At 40.9% G+C, this 25,472-nt stretch overlaps 1 protein-coding gene across 2 annotated transcripts in view; it reads left to right on the top strand.

Annotated features, from left to right (window-relative positions):
• Positions 1 to 25,472, top strand: part of asic2 (acid-sensing (proton-gated) ion channel 2) — a 449,569-nt gene that overhangs the window by 407,163 nt on the left and 16,934 nt on the right. For both annotated transcript variants that reach the window (XM_030736069.1, XM_030736068.1), the window contains 2 exons: positions 14,151 to 14,301; positions 25,016 to 25,143. In XM_030736069.1, the coding sequence (XP_030591929.1) occupies positions 14,151 to 14,301; positions 25,016 to 25,143 (279 nt within the window). The remainder of the gene's footprint in view (positions 1 to 14,150; positions 14,302 to 25,015; positions 25,144 to 25,472) is intronic.

The raw sequence follows: 25,472 nt of genomic DNA, 5'->3' as shown, positions 1-25,472 counted from the left end.
TGAATTGTTCCAAGAACTAATGTGTGCAAAACAGAATGACCAAGAAACCCCCCAACAGTTTCTGTACCGTATGATTGGGCTCAAACAGAAGATCCTTTTCCAGTCAAAACAGGCCAGTACAGACATTCGCTATGACCGCAGGACTATTCAGGGAGTATTTCTTCACAGCATCTATCAGGGTTTGTGCGCAAAGCACACTGACATCAGACAACAGCTGAGACCGCTTCTCTCAAACAGCGAAGTCACCGATGAGGAGATTCTCAGCCAGGTTACAAAAATGATGAGTGATGAAAATGAACATCAGCGTAGGCTAGGCCATGCTCCCCGTCAAAAAACAACACATGCACACAGTATCCAAGTGGAAGAAAGAGAGGGGACCGTAGACCAGGGTGGTAGTGAGATGATACAGCAGCTCAGTGTACAAGTAGAGGCTTTAGCTAACATGGTCGCAACTCTAATGGACCAACAGACAGCAACCCACTCAAAAGCTGTACCTACCCAAACAGCAGACCAAGACAAGTTGCATACCACCCAGCCTCTTGCTCACCAAGCACCCACTCCTCCACCAAGTCAGCCCTCTGTTGTGAGGAGAGGTAAAATATTCAGCTGCACCAACTGCATGCAGCAAGGCTCAGAGAACTGTAACCACTGTTTTTTGTGTGGGGACCCTGGGCATAGAGCAGTTGGCTGTCTGAAAAGACCCAAACAGTCGGGAAACGGGAGTCGGTCTCTGTTGAGGGACAGACAGAGGCCATTCCACAGTCTCAGTCCCGCTCAGTAATGGCCACCCACAAACAGAGACATCGGAATGGAAAGAAACATAGCAAAAAAAACAAGACATTCATGCCCTCTTAAGACACAAGCTGCTAGTAACAGTACAGTGCGCACAGTGCCACTAATTGGTAGAAAGAGTCTGATTAATTGTTTTCTCAATGGCTTTGCTGTCTCAGTACTATTTGATACTGGTTCACAAGTAAGCATCATTGATAGAGCCTGGAAGGAGGCATTCATCCCTCAAAATGCAGTAAGGCCTCTCCAAGAGCTCCTGGAGCCTGGGGAACGCTTTGAATTGTGTGCAGCAAATGGCCAGTCCATCCCATATGATGGGTGGGTGGAGCTAGCAGTCAATCTCCCAGGGAATGTTGACCCCAACCTCACAATGGAAGTCCCCTTCCTTGTTAGCCAGATCCCGCTTCCCCAGCCACTACTGGGAGCCAATGTTCTCCAGGGGATGGTAAATAACCAGCAAACTGATGCAGACGCACAAACTATGATCCTTAGCCTCCTCAGCAAAGCCCTAGGAGTAGAGGAAGAGCAGGCTAGGGCCATGGTCAACTTCATCAGTGTTCAGAAAGAGCCAAATTACAGTATGGCTGCCATTCGAGTAGGTAGGGAAAATATCAATCTCCCACCTGGTAAAACGGTGCGTGTGCGATGTAAAGTACCACCTACCTTTGACATTTCCAATCCTGTGGTCCTGTATGAACCACCGGAAGAGAGTTCCATCCTCGAACAGCTTAGTGTTGGAGAGGGTCTACTAGAAATCAGTGATAGCCGGCAACCATTTGTTAAAGTGCCAATCTCTAACCACACTAAGCAGGAAATCATCCTGCCAAAAAGGTCTCAACTTGGCTCCATCCAGCATGTAGTCAAGATTCTCGAACTAGGCAAGCAGAATGTGCAATGTGGGAGGCCATCACCAGCCGGTGTAGTAACGGCTGAAGTTAATGTTGCTTCCCCTAGCACTCCCCCTAATGACCTGTGGCAACCACCGGTCGACCTCAGTCACCTCAGTTCAGACCAACGAGAAATAGTTGAGAAAGTACTTTATGAGGAGTCAACTGTATTTGCTCGGGACAGCAGTGACATTGGCTGTATTCCCTCTCTCCAGATGTCAGTTAGACTCAGAGACGAAACCCCTGTCCAAAAGGCTTATGCGTCAATCCCAAAGCCATTGTATAGGGAAGTCAAAGAGTATATCCAGGAGCTGCTGGTGAAAGGCTGGATTATTAAATCACACTCACCATATGCTGCACCTATTGTTTGTGTGAGGAAGAAAGATGGATCATTGCGCCTCTGCATTGATTACAGGCTCCTCAACAAAAAGACTGTGCCAGATCGGCACCCTCTTCCCCGCATCCAGGACCTGATTGACTCACTGGGGGGCTATAGATGGTTTTCCATCTTAGACCAGGGCAAAGCTTACCACCAGGGCTTCATCGCTGAGGGGTCCAGACATCTGACTGCATTCACAACCCCATGGGGTTTGTATGAATGGGTTAGGATCCCTTTTGGCCTGTCTAACGCGCCAGCAGCCTTCCAAAGAAGTATGGAGGAAATGCTGGATACACTCAGAGATGAGTGTTGCATCCCGTATTTGGATGATGTACTCTGTTTCTCCAGGTCTTTTGAGGAGCATGTTGAGGTCCTGCGGCGTGTACTCCAAGCTCTGAAACAACATGGGGTTAAACTCAGGCCTGAGAAATGTGAGCTACTCCGCAAGGAGGTCAGGTATGTTGGCCGCCTGGTGTCTGCAGATGGGGTGAGGGTAGACCCAAAAGATCTTGAAGCTGTACAGGCACTGAAGCAGAAAACCCCACAAACAGTAGGTGATGTCAGGCGACTGCTGGGTTTTCTGAGTTATTACCGCGCTTATGTACAGGACTTTTCCCGTATAGCCAGGCCACTCTATGGACTACTCCAGACAAAACCTAGTCCACCGCTGACCAAGCCAAAAAGAGGGAAAATGAAGGGGCCTCAGCTTCCTTCACGGACTTTAGTAGAATGGGATGACCAGCACCAAGAGGTTCTGGAGCACCTCATAGATATTCTAACAAACCCACCGGTGCTGGCCTACCCAGACTTTGACCACCCGTTCATACTGCACACAGATGCCTCTCAACAGGGCCTCGGGGCAGTACTATACCAAAACCAGGATGGTAAGATGAGGGTGATAGGTTATGGGTCCCGTACCCTGACTCCAGCTGAACAGAATTACCACCTCCACAGTGGGAAACTGGAGTTCTTGGCCTTGAAGTGGGCCATATGTGACAAGTTTGTAGATTACTTGTACTATGCACCCCACTTCATTGTATTCACAGATAACAACCCCCTCACTTACGTTATGAGTACGGCCAAGCTCAATGCCGTGGGACATCGCTGGGTGGGGCAGCTTGCTGATTTCCACTTTGAAATTAGGTATCGGCCTGGCAAACAGAACATTGATGCAGACACCCTTTCTCGCTGTCCACTTGATATCAATGTCTTTATGGATCAGTGCTCAGAAAGACTATCAGAAGAAGTAGTGTGTGCCACTTGGGAGGGAACTAGGACAGCCAAACAAGGGGATGTAGCTTGGGTAGCAGCCCTCAATATCACGTCACAAAAACAAATACACTCAAACATAGAGCCACTTTCAGTAATCAGTCACAAAGAACTTGCAAAGGAACAGCATAAAGATCCTGTAATAGGTAAAATCTTAGAGTTAAAGGAGAAAAACAGAGAACTAACTGATGAGGTACGTAGGACACTTGACAAGCCCACAAGAAAACTGACACGGGAATGGAGCAGGTTGCAGGTGGAGGACGGCCTTCTTTATAGGAAGACTCCCGGGCGACGACAGTTTGTCCTGCCTGCCATCTACAAGCCAACTATCCTCTCACACCTGCATGACAGTATGGGACATGTTGGGGTGGAAAGAGTCCTTGGCCTAGTAAGAGACCGCTTTTATTGGCCTTTTATGAAAAGAGAGGTTGAGGAATACATCACCAGAAGATGTCGCTGCATAAAGCAAAAAAAGCCAGCATTGCCTGACAAAGCACCCATGGGAAGCCTTACATCAAGCTCACCCCTAGAGCTTGTGTGCATTGACTTCCTGCACCTTGAGACCAGCCGAGGTGGGTACGAATACATATTGGTTGTAGTCGACCACTTCACCAGATTTGCACAGGCGTATCCCACCAGAAACAAGGCTGGAAAGACAGCTGCAGACCGAATCTTCAGTGATTTCATCCTGCGATTTGGGTACCCAGCTAAGCTCCATCATGATCAGGGCCGGGAGTTCGAGAATGAGTTGTTCAAGACACTCAGACAGCTGTCTGGTGTAAATCATTCCAGAACTTCCCCATACCATCCTCAGGGCAACCCCGCAGAAAGATTCAATCGAACTCTGCTACAGATGCTCAGGACACTGGGTGAGAAAGAGAGAGAAAACTGGAAAGATCACCTGGCTTACGTCGTTCATGCATATAACTGCACCAAACATGAGTCAACAGGGTTCTCTCCATATTACCTTCTGTATGGCCGCCATCCACGTCTGCCTATTGACGTTCTCTTTGGATTGGTAACTGAGGATGAGACATGCACTCAAAGTGAATATGCAAAAAGATGGAAAGAGAAAATGATTGAGGCATACAAGATAGCCAGCACTAACAGCCAACATTCAAGTGCAAAAGGAAAGCGCTATTATGACAAACGGAACAGAGGTGTGACTCTGCAGCCCGGGGACAGGGTTCTTGTTCGCAACCTTTCAGAAAGGGGAGGTCCATGCAAACTGAAACCATACTGGGAGAAAGCCATTTACATTGTCAGGGAGCAGGTTGGGGATAACCCAGTCTATAAAGTCAGTCCTGAGAAGAAGGGTCACCCCACTCGTACCCTCCATAGAAACTTGTTACTCCAAGTGAATGATCTGCCAATAGACCTAACTGAGTCTGCCATGCTTGATAAGCCTCAAAAGAGGAAAGGAAGGTCAAATCCACCCCTGGAAACTGTCGAACAAAGACAGAACAGTGACACAAGTGATTCCGAGATGGATGGGGAGGCACCCCGTTACTGGCTACGGGTACCAAGAGAACAAGTGCAGGCCAATTTGGACATGTATGGGCAGGATACCACAAGCAGGCTACAGAGTACCATTGAGACACATGGAGATCTATTGGAGGAGCACACCCCTGTGGAATCTGAGTCTGAAAGCGTGAACGTAGGAGAGATAGAGCAAGAGAAGGAAAATGAGATTTTGCTCTCTGCTGAGGAGCCCCAACTTGACGAAGCACAGCAGGTGCTTCAGACAAACAACTCAAGGGGAAATACTCAAGAGTGTCAACCAGACTTCCAGCCTCAGCCAAGGAGATCTACAAGGGAGAGGCGACCTGGCCAGATGCTGACCTACGCTTCCCTTGGTCAGCCAACTTATCAGCCACGTTTGGTTGTTGGCTCCATAGGAGTACAGCCGATATTTCACATGTGCCAGTACCCACAATCTTACTGGTATTCAGTCCAACCCACTCACACCATCCCTGTCACCTACTCACCAATTAATCATTGTATCCACTGTTGTTAAGGTCGAGAAAGACATCTGACAGGTTTTGTTCATGCGATACTGTTATAAATTTGTAATGTGTGTTTATATGTATCATATAGGAGTTGAAACCTGGTTCAAGAGGTAAAAGGAATTTGGACTATTAACAGCAAGTGTCAGGAGCCACTTTTGTTTGTTGGGGAGCGTGTGGCACACCCAAAATGTATGGCCACTTTTGTGTTAATCTGTTAATTTCATTTATTTAATTTGCTTACCTCTGATTTCCAGCGACAAAGACTCAAAATATTTTTGGGAAACATGACCAATATTTGTGCTGATTTATTGGGCAACATGGACTATACAGAAGGACAGTAAAATTGGAGCAACACCTCAGGTGGAACTGTTGATTCCAGGGAAGATGCACCCCGGTTGCTTTAGGGGGGTGAATTTCCGCCCGCTAGACAGATGCAATCTGGAAGGCAAACCGAGTGCACTGCGTCTTCATTGCTCCTGAATGTTACCTGTATTTGCAGGGATTTCATTTTTGTTATGGTGGCACCATCCCTGGGGCCCGTAACAATACCATTTTTAGAACACACGTCTGCCATTTTTCCTTTCCTTTTCTCTTTTTTGGATTGGCATCTTGTCAGCAAGCCATTTGCAGAGCTGTGATAACAAAATAGGATTGTATGGGAGAAAGCGAGAGGAATTTAGACTAGAAGCGGTGTGTGTGTGTGAGAGAGTCATGAGGAGTCAGAACATGAGGATCAACTACTTCAAGCAAGGTTACACATTTAAAGACACACCTACAGCCAGCATAAGTACAGTGTTTCAGCCACACATACGCTGACTTTTGGGTTCATCTGTGAAATATAATATACTCAAGTAACAGCTTGTCATATGTAAATCTCAATGAACAAACTATTTAAAACACTTTTAAATCTGATGCTGTTCTGTAAACTACCACCTGAGGTGTGACCTCAGATATAAAAATCAGATTAATAAAGACAGACTTTATGGCAGAGTTGAAGTACTGGAATCCATTATATTCCACAGGTATACAGTACGTGATCAACTTGTGAATGCATATTTACAAGACTTTGCATTACCCAGGAGCATGTTTAAGAGTGTAATTTGTTGGTGGTTAGTGTTAACAAGTGACCTTTCATCATGACAGGAGTAGACACTAATGGCCATGTCATCTTTGGCTTCTTGTCTGTGGGAGGTGTTGCACAGCAAATGGGCAAGGTCATGCCATGTTTGCAGCTCTGCTCTTCCAGACATTCACACTTGCAGCTGTGAATACTAATGAGATGTGTTGTGTTGGTCAAAAGGCATTTTAATTGGCAGCCAAAATGTGCGTGCACTCACTCGCAGGTTGGCTCTCAGACCTCTGGCTTGAATAGGAAAAAAGAACTAATGTGATATCAGCAGCAAATGAGTTCAACTGAGTACCGACGTTTCGTACAGCACCCTGACTCATGTAAAAATGTTCAAAACAAGACAGTGACAAAAAGAACAAAGCGAGGCAACATATGGCATGAAGTTAAACCACTATTCATTATTTTGAATGTAATTACATTAAATTATTATGTGAACACGGTGAACACAACACTGAAACAAAAAAATCATTTTTCATGTACAATCAAATCTGCCTGTTTGCACATCCAGGAGATGCAGTACCTTCAATATTACATGTAGCAATTTGAGCAGTTTTCATATTAAATATTCCATGTAATGAAAAATCATTTTTGAGATGTTTATGAAACTTGGAGATGCATAAAAAAAAAAAAACGTGATAACACAACCAGTATTAACTTTAATGCTGCCTGTTAACCACATCCAACATCCTACTAACATTTAAAGGAAGAGTATGCTTATCGTTATCCTTACGCATGAGGACAAAAGAAAAGTGATGTCACTGCTAGCATGATCTGCACTTTGGTGTTGTTTTGGCTTGTCTCTCATCTTCCTATTTTGCATTTGAAATTTGAAATGCATTCTAGGGATATGTGAGAGTTAAATATGTGAATTAAAAAAATCAAAATAAATGTCATCAATTCTGTTCATAATTTTTATGGAAGGAATTTCTAGGCAGAAGTGGCAGAAGGCTTCTGCCTTGGTGGCCTCAGAATCTCATCTCTGCTTTTTGCCGATGATGTGGTCCCATTGGCTTCATCAATTGGTGGCCTCCAGCTCGCACTGGAGTAGTTCACAGCCGAGTGTGATGCGGTGGGAATGAGAATTAGCACCTCCAAGTCTGAGGCCATGGTCATCAGCTGGAAAAGGGTGGAGTGACCACTCCAGGTCAGGGACAAGTTGGTGCCCTAAGTGAGGGGCTCAGAATAGAGCCGCTACTCCCCCAGCTGTGGTCGTTCGAGCATCTGACTAGGCTGCCTCCTGGGCGCCTCCTGGGTGAGTTGTTCTGGACATGTCTTCCTGGGAGGAGGCCCCGGGGTAGACCCAGGAGATGCTGGAGATGATTATATCTCTCAGCTGGCCTGGGAACCCCTCGGTGTTCCCTCGGATAAGTTGGCTGCTGCCCCGGCCATAGATAAGTGGAAGAAAATTAATGGATGAATGGATGGATATTTTAAAATAATAATAATGTGGCTTTAATAAAACATGAGGTTAACCCTATATTAAGGCTGTTAATACTGAAAAAAAAAGACTATCTTTACACCAACCATGTAAAGGGTATCATTGCCGTCTTAATTACACAGAACTCCTGGAACAACTGTGACAAACTTCCTAAAGCAGTGATACAGTGATGATTAATATTTGATCTGTTTGCCTTTTCACTGTTGCCAATTACTTGTTAATTTAGAGCTGGGGAGCCTATCCTCCATAAGACATTCTGATTTCAGAACAATGATTTCCGTGCTATTTTACATTTCTGGTTCCTGGACAGGTTTGAGAAGTTATTACCTTCTAGTATCTGACACCTCTACTTGAAGTGGCAGCTCAGCAGGGAAGTGACAAAGAGGGGGATACAAAGACAGGGTCAGCACTGAGGATTTGCAAAATAACAGAACCCCACTGTCAAGGATTTGTCAGGGTCTCTGTCATCAAGTGGCTGAAGAGGAGCCTTTCTGTCTGGTTGAGGTCTAACGGGATGTTGACCCGACCCTGGTCCTGTCTGTCAAACATCATCAGTCTTGACAAAAGGAGGGAAAGAATGGTGAGCACTGTCCCCCTGAATGTAATTTGCTCCCATAAAAAAATCCAGAAATGAGAGCGATGTTGAGAGTAGACATTCAGGAACCAATTGCCTTTTGAAAGAACATATTCGGTTCAAACTGTGCTTTCGTCACTTGCACACACAAATGAGTATCGGAATAGCAAATAACTGCTGGGTAATTACGCTTAATGGTGCAGGCCCCCACCAATTAGCTACTGAGGGTTAAATGGAACACTTCAGTCTCTGGAGGGTTTAGACAGCTGCGTAAATGAAGTTCATCGGAGGCATCATTAGAAAATGCTTTCATTCAGGAAAAGCTGAAGTGACGTGACTCATGTCAACACATAGTTTCTACTAATGAAACCAAGTTAATGGCTGTGAAGTTTGGAAATGACCAGTATGGTGTTTCTCTTTTCTCTACCAAGAAGTTTGTACTGTACCTGTGCAGAACAATACCTGAAAAACCCTGCCACATCTTAGAACTGCAAATGAAGAATGATGGTTCCATGAATATTTATCTGCTGTCCTCGTCACACTTCTCCTGGAATTTGTTGTGTATCATTTATTTTGTGCACATACATCTCCACTGAGAGCATCTCTGTTTTACAGAGGTGAATGAACCTCTAATGTGGTACTTCATATTCTTCCGAAGTGCACCACCTCTGTGCCAGCATGGCATCAGCTAGTCGATCAATCATGTGTGTAAACCATCCCTGAGAGGGCCAATGTCAATAAAGGAGGAGGAGCATGAAATGAAAAACCCATCTCAAAAACAGTGCAGCAACAGAAAACCAGCTATCGGTCATGCTCTTTGCCTTCCTTTTTTTTTTTTTTTAATGTTTTTATTTATTTTTGGTTTGGATGTTTTTTTTACAGCAATATAAAATATGAACCTCAGTCCCTCAAAACTGGAGATTTGGGTTCTCAGCTGAGAATTTATAGCAGTCCTGAAAAGGGAGAACAGTTTGTACAGAAAAGGCTGAGGTTAGTAATAACTCCAACCAATAGTAACCTTGATAGCCCATATTACTGTGCAGCCAAAAAATAAAATGGTATTTTTTAGTAAGAGGCACGGATCCCACTTTTTGTCAACTGAACTGCCCCTTGAGTACTCACAATCAACATTTCTCTCTCCATCAGCATTAAGAACAGACAGCTGGTTTTAGCAAACCTATCACTGTGTTAAAATAACAAGAGTGAAGGTTGAGATGGAAAATGTTCCCATTTTTATGTGTTACTGATAAATTTGGAACATGTGCTTAACAGCAGAGTTAGACATTTCAATGTATAGCTTGTTATAACACCATATTCTTGAATTTGCATTCAAATATCTCCAAAATCAGTCCTTATCTGAAATTTCTAAATTAATTACACTGTTTCAGTCACTTCTGTATTATAAACGTGGATATCAGCGCTTTCAGAAAAATCAGTTCTAGAGTCTCAAAGCTGTAATTGTAACTTTATTAATAATCATAGTAACAGCTTTATTGGTGTAGCACTTTTATAAAAAAAAACACAGTTATAAAGGTCTTCACATTTTGAACAAAAGCCACACATTAAAGAGAAATATATATGTTCCAGAATACAGACATGTAATCAGCATACAGTCTTCCATTCATTCCAGCATCCAGCACTTCCATACACGCATCAAATGCAAACTTTATACAGGGCATGAAAAAGTATTTGTTCCCTTCCTGTCCCCTTCCCATGCAAGCATCCATCCATCCATCCTTATATCCATGCATCCATGCATCCATCCATGCATCCATCCATCCATCCATCCATCCATCCATCCATCCATCTATACATGCATCCATCCATCCATTCATTCATCTATCTTCTTCTGCTTATCCTGGACCAGACTGCAGGGGCAGCAGCCTAAGCAGAGAATTTGAGTGTGGACTTTGACTAGGCCACTCCAAAACCTTCAATTATTTATTTATTTATTTATTTTTGTGTGTGTGGTGTGTGTGTGTCATTCAGAGGTAGACATGCTGCTGTGCTTGAGCTTCATGCCACAAACTGATGGCCGGACATTCTCCTTCGGGATTTTCTGGTACAGAGCAGAATTTATGTTTCCATCAATTATGGCAAGTCATCCAAGTCCTGAAGCAGCAAAGCAGCTGCAGACATTCACACCTCCACCACCATGTTTGACTTTTTTATGAAATCCTGTGGTAGTTTTTCAAGCCAGATGTAACAGGACACAAAGCTCACAAAAAGTTTAACTTCTGTCTCGTCATTCCACAGAATATTTTTCTAAAAGTCCTGGGGATTACAAAGATGCATTTTGGCAAATGTGAGTTGAGCCTTTGTGTTCCTTTTGGCCAGCTGTAGTTTTCTTCCTGGAACTCTGCCATGGATGCCATTTTTGCCCAGTCTTTTTCTTATTCTAACCTTAACTTAAGCAAGTGAGGCCTGAAGATCTTTAGATATTGTTCTGGGTCCTTATGTGAGCTCCTGGATGAGTCATTGATAAGCTCTTGGAGTAATTTTGGTTGGCTGGCCACTCCTAGGAAGGTTCACCACTGTGCCAAGTTTTTTTCATTTGTGGAAAACAGCTCTCGCTGTCGTTCACTGGAGTCCCAAAGCCTTTGAAATGGCTTTATAACCCTTTCCAGACTGATAGATGTCAGTGACTTGTTTCTCTTCATTTTCTTTAGACTGTGGCATGTGTTGCTTTGTAGGATCTTTAAGCGTACTTTATTTTGGCAGTAATCAGGCCTGGGTGTGGCTATGGTTTCTCACTTATAACAAGTTTTGAGATGCTCATTAACTTCAACTAGAAGCTGCTTTATGTGCTCTACTGGTTTTCCTTTCTAAAGGAAGGACTCATCTGCAGCTTTTTTCATGGGGAGCTTGTAAAAGCACAATGAGAGTTTGGGAACACCCTAATGGGCACACTCTTTTTTTCCACTTAACAGCTTTATTAAAAAGCATTTTCACAGTATAAGGATGTGTAAGTTACTAAGTTCCACCAGTGTACTGTGTTAAAGTAGCTCTACAAAAAAACGTTTACCTTTATTGTAGGTTATGGTGTTTTTGGTTTGATAAAACTATTTGAGAGACGTGTTTAATATTTAAGACTTTGTAACAGTTTTCAAGACTGCAGTCAGAGGTGTTGTTGCATTGTACTAAATCACAGTGAGAGCTGTTTGTGATATAGATGGCTCATTTTTTATTTTGTTGATTGGGGTTCAGAGAAAACTGGTGCTCCTGATTTATTAAACTCTTTCATTCAGTCGCTGCCTTTCAATCAGTCACTTGCAGCTTCAAAGTTGATGGTCGTTTTGGTAATTACTATTCATCACATCTACTCTATCATGTTTGCTTATGTTACACACAAAAGCTAACACACACACACATTTACACAAATAAGCTGCAATCTGCAGTTTTAACTCAGTCTATTATTCATAAATGCTTTGTAGCCCTAAGCTGGTTCTTGGTGAGATGGGGATGCAGAAAGATATTAGTGGAGGGAGAAACTGTTGACCACATACAGTAATTAGGAATGTGACTTTGCATTGTTCACACACAAGACCCGCATACATGAAAGGAATAAAAGGTTTGTGTGATACATTTTCTGAAGGCCTGTTGAACACCCGGCCAGATGCTCTCTGCTTTTAAGTGATTATGTAGAACACTACCCTTGGATTTTTTTTCTTGTTGCACGGTTCTGTAGGCTCTAGTTTTCCTTGGCTTTACCAAATTAGATCTGCGAACAACTGTTCCATAGAAAGAATGATAGATGATGTGGAAGTGAAGGAAAGTGGCCCTCCAGAAGGATGCACTTAATGCCAAAGCTGACCTTCACATAGAGACACTAAACAGTAATACTTTAGCTGTCAGGGCTGTGTTTGTGTATATTTCTGTGTGCGCACTATGACCAAACACAGTGCACACAAATAAAACAGCTTAAAAATAACAAAAACAGTGTGGTTCATTTAAATTTTTTTAAAGCCCGTCTTGTCTGGCAGCTTTTACAATCAGAATTATGATCTGAATTCACTTTTGTGCCAAACATATTTGCTTTTCCGAGATGAGGTCTATAAATTCTCTATAGACTCCTCTTGTTAGTCTTTTCTTTTTATTTTGTTTATTTATCCATCTGTGTTGTTGTTCACATAAGTCTATGCGTATTACGGCAATGCCAGAGGTGACAGGCTGGAAAAAAAGCAAGTAAGAAAAAAAGGAAAAGGGAGAAAATAGGGAGGAAAGAGATAAGAGATAAGTAGAAAAACACAGTGGTTCAACAACTGCTGCACCTGTAAAAAAGAAAGAAAAAAACACATATACATAAAAACATGCCTACACATTTATTTATTACATTACATGAATTTATTTATTTTTTTCAGTTTATTTCAAAGGTACAGCCAAACATGTGTGTCAGTCAGGATTGCTGCATGTGCATGTTCATTCTCCTGCCCCGTGTGGTTCTCCTAATTGCTGTCAACATGGTCTGAGTCCTTTTTTCTTTTTCTGCTATAGTTTGTTTATGGTTCTGATGGAACTACACATGATGCTGCTTCCTCAATGCCAACGTTGTCTCCTCGATGCAAAACAGTTGCAGGAACACCTTAAACTGCTTTAGTGTGTCATTTTGGTCTTGGTGCTGCCTTACAACTTCTTTTGTATCCTCTTGTCCTTGTCTCAGATGCTTTGTTTCATATTAGTGTAGATTTTCTCATAATTCTTCATTTCCCTTGAGAACCCTCTATGGAAAATTCACACCTCCTTCATGGCATCTTCTGAAACAGCATTAATCCTTATGCTACAGTATATTTGAAGATGTTGGATTTGATGAAACTCTGTGAGCACACTGATCCGGTGGTCATGTCCAACTCCACTGATATTAAGATGTTTATGTATGAATTCATCATCTCTAACCTCTCTTTTTGTGCTCCTGGTGTATTATTAGCAGTAGAGTGTGCTTCTTCTAACCCTCCCCTTAGCAATCATCTTTTTCAATCAAAAGTTAGCTCAGTATCAAATGTTATACAGGCTATTTTTCATTTGTACATATAAAGTTTGAATAAAAGCAAGAACTCAGCACAACTTTTTATTATTCAGATGCACCAAACTGGAAATAATATTAGTATTTTACCAAAAGCACTATGTATGCTGTCAAGTCATATCCACCTGAAAAAGACACAAGCGTGACAACAAAAGCAGAAGCTTACTGGTTTACATATTCAGTGCTTATTTACTGATGCACAGGGTGCAGATGTAATTTCAAGTTACACCGGTTCGTGTTCATAAAAGCAGCCATGGAACATGTGTGGTTGCACATGCAAAATGACAGCATGTCAGAGTAGACCGACTTGATCTAAAATGGTAAGATATCATGCAGAGATCTGTGGTGACAGTGTCATAGCTGTGTATGTCATCAGAGGGGGAACTGAGCAAAGACTTTTATAGGTTCACGTTGAACTACATTAACGGGAAACATTCACTGACAACTCAGGGGTGAACTCAAAGCTCATGAAAAATCTAATCATAGCTCATTATCATTCTGTAGATGTACATGTAATTGCTAAATTGATGCCTTTGCTATAAAATAAATTAGACCCTTTGGTGCGCAGTCAAATATCTCTACTTCAGTGATATTTTTATAGTTGTGTATCATGATTAACAAATCATAAGTCATCTGTCCTCTGTGTCTTCTCTTAGGTGTTCACCAGATATGGGAAGTGCTATATGTTCAACGCTGCAGAAGAGGGGAAGACACTGCGCACCACCATGAAGGGAGGGACGGGAAATGGCCTGGAGATCATGCTGGACATCCAGCAAGATGAGTACCTGCCTGTATGGGGCGACACAGGTAGGCCTGGAAACATGCTCACCATCGTGTTCAAAACTATGTTCATTACTGACTGATTTCACTTTTTAAAAACAAGACCACTGCGGTTAAACACGCTGATTTCAAATGTTTCTGCTCGTGTAGGATTCATTTCATTCTCCACTATTTTTCTTTACTTGTAGCCTTTTGCTTGATTATATGATCCCTGCACCAGTAATATTAAGTTACCTTGACTGATTTTTTACCTCTGTCCTTGATATGATTGCATCTGGTATTCTGTGTGAACTCTTGCAACACTGGCACTTCACGTTTGTCCACATATGTGTCAGTTATTCCTGGTTTGAGTAAAAGTTTATTTTCATGTATTCTGAAACCTACTTTTCTTATTCACACAAACAACGTCTTGTTCTAAGATTCAGTCTTGGAATGTAATATTACATAAAATACATTTCATGCAACTTAAAAAACATTATTCTACTCACACTTATTTCAGTGGACTCTCAAAGTCCTGTCTTCTTTCTTTCTTTCATACATTAAAGTGTGAAGGGAATATTTGTAACTGATTTCATGCTAAGTGAATGTCTGATGGTAAAAAATCATTACAGCATTTAAAACGCTTTTTCCCCAATTGTACTCCAAACTGAGCCTTTGGGCTGATGGTTTTCTTTTTTTTTTTTAATTCCATTATTTGATTAATATGGAAGTGGTTTGGTTAATTCCTGTTGAGATCACTTTTGGGACAGCTTCACAGCCCGAAATTCAAAAACAAATAAAGCTGCAGAAAACTGAGTGTGAGGGTTTTCAGATGCATGAGATGGCACTCACAGCTTGTGTTTTTTCTTTAATTAATCTAAACAACTGCAAATCTCTTTGTGAATACATGTAAATGAGGTAAAAACTGGTGTTATTATCATTCCTGTCTTTTTAATAAGTGCTGCATTGTACCGAGCTCAGTACTCAGGGATTTGTATGAATAAAAGACTTACTTGTAGAGCTTTGGCACCTTTTCTAGTCCACATCAAGCACTTCTTGTTACACAAAACATTGTGGACTAAAAGCACATTGTGCTGTTGTATTCGCTCTAAATAAGGCCCCAAATAAATTGCTCAAGATATTCTCAGTTGCTGCATCTCCACTTATGCCTAGCTGTGGGAATATTTTTCCTTTGATAAAGTGAACTTCTTACTGATCATAATATATATTTGAAATCTTTTCAGAAGCACTAAAACCTGAGAGTTTACAGGAGGCTTGTTTTCAGAGTCGTACTGCATTGAAGCACATTAAATGGCCAGCTCATGTCTAAAATAAAGGAAAGGGCAGACAGCAACTCCCTCAGCTAGCCAAAAAATGCATAGCTGAGCAGATGAGCACTGTTTTTGGAAACTTAAAGAACTATCATCAAAAACTCCATGTCCTGTCAGTCCTCGTGTTTTTCTATTTACAGTAGGTTTTGCAGGATCGCATCCTTATCTTCTTTTGGCTTTATTTCAGTTTGAACATGCTGTACTTTTGCCACCACCCTGACAGCATGTGGAACTCCTTCTCCCAGCAGTTTCCTGTTTTCAGTGCCCTTGTTTATCCCCTTGTGGTTTAATTAGCCTGGATGCACTGAGTCAGCCTCAGCATGGAGCATGCTGCCTCCTCAGCTGAGCCAGGTCTCTGTGCTGTGCAGACATGATGGCAACACGCTGCACAGGCCCTCATTCCCCATCTCCTCACACCAGTTATCTTTTCACCATCCATTCAACACACCTTCATCCCTCCCATGGCTTTCCCCACTGTCCATCATCCAGAAGTACAGCAGTTGGTCTCTCGGGGTCTATTAGTACACTGCAGTATCCAGGATGCTGCAGGGCAACCATGATACTCCTCACTTTATCATGACAGACGAACATTGTAAGAAATGTGTTTTATTCTGTGAAAAATGAACAAGACAGATATAATTTTGAGAGGTGGGAGAAAACAGATGGCTTGTTGCCTGGAAACACACTTTCTTCTCGCCATGTTACTGACCAAACTGCTCAGTGAAGGAAATCATAAATGGATTGAATGTGTCTGTTGATTTTTTTTCTATCTATACTGTTGTTTTGAAAAGATTTAGTCAGGTAGTGATATGTTCTGAGCTTTTAATCAAGAAACAATCTCTTTCTCTCTTTATAAAAATAACAATTTTTATAAAGATATATATATATATATATATGTATGTAATCCAATGTGTCTGTCTCTGCCAGACAAACACATTGGATTATAGAGTTACTGCATGTGGTATAGTGAGAAAGGAAGAGGATCTAAAACTGATCCTTGAGGGATACCACACAAGTAGGGCAGGCACAGCCTCATGAAGTACAGAATTAATTGTGCTGAATAATAGTTTTGTTCTGTGAAAATTGTTATTGATTAATTCACCAAAATATTTGCAGTGGCTGTTTTAAGAGAGTGCTGGCACTGCATTAAACATCTGAAAATATCATAATCCCTAAAATTCATCCTTTTTTCCATTTGGACTCAGGAAGGAGCCTTTATGCACTCAGCACCCTGTCTATTCAATAGCAGAACAGTGTTTTCAGTATAATGAAAAGCCCTTGAGACACATTACAGGCTGTGCAAACTGTGATGACACTGAAGTCCAGTCCTTTCTTATATCATATATTTTTTTCTCTTGATCATGCACATCACAAAAGTTTTTGTTTGTTTGTTTGTTTGTTTGTTTGTTTGTTTAAGTTAAAGACAGCTCTTGTGTACAAAAACTAGACTGTCTAAGCAGTCAGCTGCATTCTGCCCTGTTTGAAGTCATGCAGACTGTAAGAGCTGTGTAAGCAATCACAGTGATTGAATTCTTCTTCATCAGCTCTTTGTAAATGGGGAAAAGGCATGTCATATCAAGTTTTTACTGTTTCCTTTTATGCCACTTTGCTTTTTATCTCTGTTTTATCTCTCTTTCATTCTTTTTAGCAGCTCTCCTCACATCCTCTATCTTTTTTTCTTTTTTTTTTTATAAAACAAAGCCAGAGTGTTGTATTTTACAAGGACTTCATTGATAAATAATAGTGAGAGCCATCAGCAGTCAGAGGCTTCTGTCACCTTGTGTTGTCTATTTTCCATCTGTGTGCCATCCATCATATCAGCTTTTAGCCTACATTTTATGTGGCAAACAGTAAAGTACACCCCAACAAGCCTTGGAGCCCACTGGTAAAATCCTGCTTTGTTTGTCTGCTGTTATAAAATCAAAGTGATGGTGAGAAAAGGAGCACAGAAATGATTTTTTTTTTTTTTCTCAACAGGGTAAGCCAAGTGCAAAGTGGAACTGGAAAGTCTTTGATCATATATACATATATATATATGCATATATATATATATATATATATATATATATATATATATATATATATATATATATATATATATATATATATATATATATATATAGGGAGAGAGAGAGAGAGAGAGAATTGGACTGAACTGAATGTGTACAATCTGTGTACAGTCTTCTGCGTGTGCGGTTGGCTTGACTGTCTTGGCTATTTAGAGCAGGTCTTTGATTGCACCATACAGTTTCTTAAATTGCTAAGAGAAAAAGACAGCAAGGGATCACAGTTTAATTCTTAATCATTCTAGTACCCATCATGTTTAGTTCCATAATTCTGCTGGGATTGTGGGTAAACAACAAACAAACAAACAAAAAAACCCTTTTTATAGGAATATTAACTGCAGATCTGAATGCTGTGCTAATTTGCTGCCGTTTGTGTTCATTTTCAGTCTGGTTTCTATCTGTTATTTGTCTTTATATCACACATTCTAAACTGAGTGTACTCCACAGCAGAAGTATTGTAATGATAATAATTTGTGTATATTTAACAAAAACAGCATTTTAGCTCCGTGTGATGTGACTGTTGTCAGTTGTCATTTCTGAACTGAACTGAAATTACAGTTTTGCTTTTGAAAAAAAGAAAAATGTCAGCCATAAGACTGAATATGATATCTGATCTAATTAATTATGTTAAACACTGCAGAGTGAGCACTGAATGAATGATTAAACAGGAGAACATAAATATAGATTAACGTTTCTGGAAATATGGAGAGATGAACTTTTCCATTACAACTGGGAAACTCATGGTCATGGATAGATAATATGATATGATCAAACACTCCAAAGCTACTAAATGGACCTCATGGTGAGAGTTTGAAAGGTCAAGACTGTGTGCATTAGAGCAATTGATTTTACTTCAACAGAAATTGGATTTAAATATATGAAAATGATGAACTGCACACTGACATGCAAATGCACATATGCTATAGAAATCAACAGTATCTTTCTTCAGCTGTACCTAGGCACAGTAATCTCTGACACTAAATGCTGCACACATGCTCACACTGACAATGGGCCATACCCACAAGTCTGTGCTTAAAGTCTTCCTATGTTGTCCATATTTTCGCTCTTCTTTTTAAACTGTGCTGTGCTGCAAAAGTCCAGTAGATCAGTAGTTAAACCTGCTAAATCACACATGTGGAGTGAGTGAGGCCGGACACAAGCATGCAGATGACTAGGTTAACATGTTCACATTGTACTTTTGCATGAACAGTCAACGTGTATTTGATCAGAAATTAGAAATGAAGGAGGTCTGCACTAAAATTTTAACTTTATTGTGGAGGAAGAAAAAAAATTGAACTCATCAAAATTTTTTATTTTTCTTCATCTGAGGATCATACATTTTTTATTAGGCCAAGAGGAAGACAAAAAGACAAGATGGTAATAAAAAAGAAAAGCAGATAAATATGAAATGTATCCAGTCAGCAAGTGTGATATATTAGTAATCATACAGACTTTGAGGATATGTTATATTCACTTTCACTTGTTATATTTTCACTTTCTTATGAAATTTTTCTTCAGCTTGTCAACTGCCAAGTCATTTTTGTTTTGCCACATTACACACATAATACAGACCTTTCATGAAGCCTGACATGCCCAGCCCTGAACAGTGAGGAAGGTAATGAGCTGTGGTGTGACTTATCTTTTACACACCGTCCATGCACCTACAGACTTCCACGCACAGATCAGTCAGTTGTCTTCTTTCCCACTCATGTTTACCCACAGTGAGCTGAAATCCTGAAGGTGAATGGAGGTGAAATCAAAACACCATCTGCATTTAATCTCAGTCAAACAAGGCAAGCAGGATTCAGGTTATGATTGTAGCTGCTGATAGCATCCTAATTTAGTCCACCCCTCTTGCTGCGTTGAGAGCAATTTGAGTCAAATGAGTGTGACTGTAGTGATGAAATAGATGGTAACTGCAGATCTGTGATTCTGCTGAAGCTATGGTCAGATGTAGCAAACATCATTATCCATGATCCTCTTGATCATCTTTTGATAAGGAAAGCTGAACTGATAACTGCACAACAAGCACAGCCATTCCCATTTGCTCTGATCTCTTATTCTCACACAAACACACACACGCACACACTTTCTCAAGAGATTCAGTGTGCGAATGCAAATAACACATTTTCACTCACAGCAAGAGATCATTGTTTCATATGCTGCATCTTGTTTTGTGTAAATTGATGTCTTGTTATGAGAGATAAAGGTCTCAAACACTCTGATTCTAGTGTTTTACAGCTAAGCAAGATTTATTTACGGGATGGTTAGTTTATTCGATGGTCTGTATTATCATTTATTGCCCTTGTGCAGTTGCTCTTGTGCGGTGCATTTGTTTGCATTAGCTGTGTAATGCGGGACAACTACGTGTGAATAAAAGCAAATATACAGTCAATCATTGAAAGTAAATGTACCAAACATTAGACAATTCCAGCTTGTCATCTGTATGAATTTGCTATTTTTTTGTGTGCTGCACAGTATGTTAGATGTCTTTTTTTGGAGTGAAAACAAAATACACACACACACACACACATGCATGCACAAAACACAAGTATGATGATTAGCTTTATCCACATTTTATTGATTTGCAGATTAACTGAAAACAGTTGATTAACTGATCATGATAATAATCTTTAAATACAGATAGTGCTGGTAGGAGAGCAGCACAGACCTGAGATAGCCTACAGTAAACATAGCTCTACTCCTAGCAGGCTAAATATAATCTGACCAGGCACAGCTCAGAATCAAGCCACAGCTTTTGGGAGCCAGGATGGCCTGGTTTGTATGTCCCTCCCTTCACTAAATAATTGACCCGGTTAAGCTGAATCAACTGAGTCAGTGGTGTTACCAGTGAGTCGGTCACTTCTGGGTGCGTGGTATTTTTGGTAAGTCACCTATTCCGCTGTTCACTCTCACTCACTCGCCTTTTGTGCTTAGTAGTAGCAGCAAATCAGAGGACAGTGTGATCCAAGTTAATGGAGACCTCGGATTTGTGATTCATGATTCAGTAGGAAGATTCGACTCATTAACCCAGGTGATTCAGGAACCGGCCAACACTAATATATCAAGCCACCCCTGAAACAGAGACAACATCAGTAACATTGTACCTGGGCTAAGGAGAAAAAGAAATGGACTGTTACTCAGTGGTCCAAAATCCTCTTTTCAGATTAAAGTCAATTTTGCATTTCATTTAGCAATAAAAGTCCTGGTCTGGAGGAAGAATGGAGAGGCACAGAATCCAAGGTGATTGAAGTCCAGTGTGAAGTTTCCTCATTCTGTGATGATTTGTGGTGCCATACCATTTGTAGGTGTTGGTGGTGGTTGGTCCATTGTGTTTTATCAAGTCCAAAATCAACACAACCATCTACCAGGAGATTTTAGAGCACATCATGCTTCCATCTGCTGATAAGGTTTATAGAAGTGCAGAAGCCCCAACCATCAGTGCCAAAACTAAGACCAGATGGTTTGCTCACCACATTACCTCTGTGCTTGGTTGGCCAGCCAACTCACCTGACCTGAGCTATTGTCAAGAGGAATATGAAACACCTGATGAAAACAGATGAGCTGAAGGCTGCTATCAGTGCAACCTGAGCTTCAGTAAGATGACTGGCTCCATTCCACTGCTTGGGATGATATGTGATGAAGGAGCCCCAATCAGCATACTTTCCAGAAGTTGGACAAAAACAAATTATTTTTTTTATTCATTTTTAGTATTCTACTTACCTATTTTCATGAGCTATGCAGTCCTGTAAAAAGTACACCCTAACTAAGTACAGTTTAAGGAGCAATTTTAAGTAATGGTTTTCAGTATGAATTTTTTTATCTCTCACATCATTGTGGAGGAACTTCTTTACAACATTACATGAGTTCATTAAGGTTTGTAGACATTTGTTTAGGCACAGCTGTCTTTTCTGTCTTCGCCACAGTATTTTAATCGTGTTGCTGTTTGGACGTTGACATTACAGTTCCTGGATTCTTTTCTTTTTCAGTCATTCTGTTGTAGATTTGCTGGTGAGCTTGTCATCATTGTCCTGTTGACCCAGATTCGTCCAGCCTTTAGCTGTTGCACAGACATATAGAGGAGTTCATTGTGGACTCAATAGCTGCAAGGTGCCCTTTTTCTATGGATGCTAATCAAGCCCAAATCTTCACCAGTCCACCACAATGCTTCACAATTGGTATAAAGTACTTGTGCTAATATGCTGTTTTTGGTTTTCACCAAATATGGTGCTGTGCATTATGGCCAAGCACCTCCGCTTTGGTCATGTCTGTCCAAAGGACATTGTTCCAGAAGTCTTGTGGTTTGTGCAGATGCAACTTTGCAAGCTTAAGTCTTGCTATACATGTATGTCTGTGTCATCAGTCGCTAGAGTTTGGAAAATAAAAAAAGTGGCTGGACATCTTAATCCTTGCTACCATGTTCTTTTTGGAGTGAAGAGGCTAGCTCATGGTTACCCTTCCAAACAAATGATTGTTGTTCAGTCCTTTTCTAATTGTACTTTCATGAACTTTAACATTTAACATGCTAACTGTGGCCTGTAGAGTTTGAAATTTAGCTCTTGAGTTATTTTTGTGTTTTCCCTGAGCATTTCTGTCTGACCTTGGGGTGAATTTGCTGGGATGCATACTCTTTGGACCGATCTTCCACAGATCAAAACCTCTGCTTTCATAGAGGTGGTCACGCTTGCTGATGATCAGTTAATCAAGTGCATTTGATTTTGATTTTATTCTCTTAATTCCAGTGGAAGCAGTAAGGCTGTACTTACTGTAGTGGTTCACAGGATGGTACAGAGTCCTGTGAAAATATTCTTTTTCACATGACTGTAAGTCATAGTCAGAAAAAATTAAAACAAACATGAAAAGCTTGAAATTATTTGTGTTTTTAAGTGAAATAAAAAAAAAAACTGGTACATTGATTTCAACACACGTCTTCATATGAAGAGCAGTGTTGTGCGTCTGCATGCATCAGCATCCAGATTAGCACGTGGATATTTGTATTATAGCAAGTGCTACCACTGAATCTACTGCACACAACAGCTGAACAAATAGAGACATATTTCTAGGACATACTGTAGCAGGAAGAGTTGAAATAGGGGTCATATCAGCACATACAAATTGTCCATCAGCAAAGTGACTGTTTTGGAGAAAACAATAATAGTCAAAATAATAATAAAGGGAATATTACTGCACTTCTGCTTGCACAAGTACTCCTTAAATGCTTATTATGCTGCTGACAGCCTTTACTTATTTGCTATTGATCTGATATAAATACAGTTTTGTCATATGAATACAATTAAAAGGCATTAAATAGCACACAGTCTCACAGCGTGACATACTCCTTTATTACAATAAACTGCCAGTGTAGTTAGTGTCAGTAGCTCAGGGATGAAGTTCTTTGTTTACACTGTTAAGCGTTCATTTTAATGAAGGATTATGTCAGCCAGTACAACAGAAGGGCTCTTTAATGGTTTTTAATCGTCTTTGGACAACAGTGGCTAATTATGTGAGATCTTACAGTGCTAATGGGGCATTTATTCAACAGCGGTAGCATTAAAAAGACGTCGCTGGATATCAGGTTTCCCTTTTAACATGTCATACTATATATAACCTTATAAAGACAAATATTATGTACTGAATAATTATTTTTCTGTGACATGTTCGTAAGCAGTGGGGTCAACTAGCTGAAAACTCAAGAATCTGTGATAGGGATAGTCTGGAAAAAAAAAAAAAAAGTATAACTAGACACAGGATATCGCTTGCATCACAATCGTCCAATCTCAGTGTATGTACAGGGGAGGCTTCAAGTTTTCATGTTTCTTATTAGATCACACTTGGCTGTCAAGTTGTCAGCATGCCAAACTGAAGATTTAAATTGAGCCCTTCAATTTCCCTGCTTGAGCAGATGACTTAGAAACAACCGTTGAACTGAATTAAAATAATGATAAATGATATATCAAATTTTGGTCAAGCAGCAGAGAAATTAAGTAAAAATCATGATCATGAATCTCTATATATACTTTTGGACTGAGGCTATGTTTTTAATGGTTTACCATTATTTTTAATGGCAGACTGTGTTAATGTGTTTGTAGTCTAATGCAAGCAAGTCTCTGCAGCGTGTGTTGTGCTCATTTTCCCCCATACTTTTGGCCATATGGTATTTACTAAATCCACAGATGTTGTGCTGCAGTTGCATGTAAATCACCCTAGTCCAGTCAAAACTTGGATGACACATAAAACTTGTCAGCTACAGACAGGGCTGTCATCACAAAGGATATGATATGTTTTAAAGACAGATTGGACACAGCACAGGATAAAACACAAAAACACCACACATGAAAACTGAGTCAGCATCTCGCACTGTGCTTTACATGCACTCACTTCTCTATTCTTACTGTCTCAGAAACATGGACTGATTTTCTGTCTCACACAGCCAGTGTTTCTTTTACACACCAAAATGATGTTCTCAGACACAGAGCGGAAAAAAAGCACGTTTGATCCCTTCATCTATTCCTAAACGTGAATGCATCCAAGCTGTCGTCATATCAGTCACTGCAGATGTTTGATTGATGAGCGAATCGGTGCGGGCTGATGCTGTTGTGCATCTGTGTGAGCAGTATGTCGATTGGCGAGGCTGATCGTGCTGAAAGACTCCAGTGTCTTGGCTGCGGAGCACCCCCGAGGTGTCAGGCTGATCAGCTGGCAGGGGAATGCCTTGATTGAATGTCCGGAGCGCACGGCTGAATGTGAGGACACGGAGAGAGAACATTATTGATTTCTGCAAAGAGTGCTCTCTCTTTGACCATAAATGTTATGGCCCTTTTGGTCCTTGCCTCTTTATGTGTGTGTGCGTGTGTGTGTGTGTGTGTGTGTGTGTGCATACAAGTACTCTGAATGAAAGGATAACAGCCCTTTTATCTGTGGAGTCAGCATAGAACCTTCTTTACCATCTGTGTATTTTGTCATCACAAATCAGATAGCATGTCTCTGAGTGTGTGTGTGTGTGTGTGTGTGTGTGTGTGTGTGTGTGTGTGTGTGTGTGTGTGTGTGTGTGTGTGTGTGTGTGTGTGTGTGTGTGTGTGTGTGTGTGTTATAATAAAGGGTTAGCAATTTTTAAGATTGTCTTTATTATAACTGCTGCACAGCACAGTGACATCAGCGTTTGGTGAAAGGTTGTTTCAAACATGAAATTTGCTTTTCGATTCTCTGCAACAGCATCTCCTGAGTTTAAACAGCTTTTTTCTGTTCCTCTAGTCCCTGAACTATTTAACCGAACCACTCAGAAAACCAAAGACATTCAAAGCACATTTCTGCATATTAACAGATTAAATCAGTTAACTAGGTCTTTCCATTTTTTTCTTCTTGCAGAGGATACAGCCTTTGAGGCAGGTGTGCGGGTCCAAATCCACAGCCAGGCGGAGCCCCCATTCATTCATGAGCTGGGCTTTGGTGTGGCACCTGGCTTCCAGACCTTTGTAGCAACACAGGAACAGAGGGTAGGTGCACCTGACTTTCTCTGATACACAGTTAGTATTTTTTTTTTATGGTTTATATTCCTTATGCAATTTTCCACTCCTAATTCACACATTAAGCATAACTCTTGGTGATAAAAGGGAAAAAAAAGTCAGTGATAAATAACCTGCCATAACAGACGCCGTGAGATTGTGTGCATGTGTGTGTGAGTGGATTGGTGTGGGGACTGCATGCCTGTCCCCACAGTCTGAACTGTCAGTTGGCCTCTGTGGTCTCTTGATGATTGTTGGCAGACGAATGATGAACTTCCCCCCATTTACTGACTTTGACCTTTCTAGTAGAGAGGATCTTC

Source organism: Archocentrus centrarchus, chromosome 8 (genome assembly GCF_007364275.1).
Source record: "Archocentrus centrarchus isolate MPI-CPG fArcCen1 chromosome 8, fArcCen1, whole genome shotgun sequence".
Classification (NCBI taxonomy): domain Eukaryota; kingdom Metazoa; phylum Chordata; class Actinopteri; order Cichliformes; family Cichlidae; genus Archocentrus; species Archocentrus centrarchus.
The sequence above is the reverse complement of the archived record's forward strand: the minus strand, read 5'-3'. Positions and strand labels throughout refer to the sequence as shown.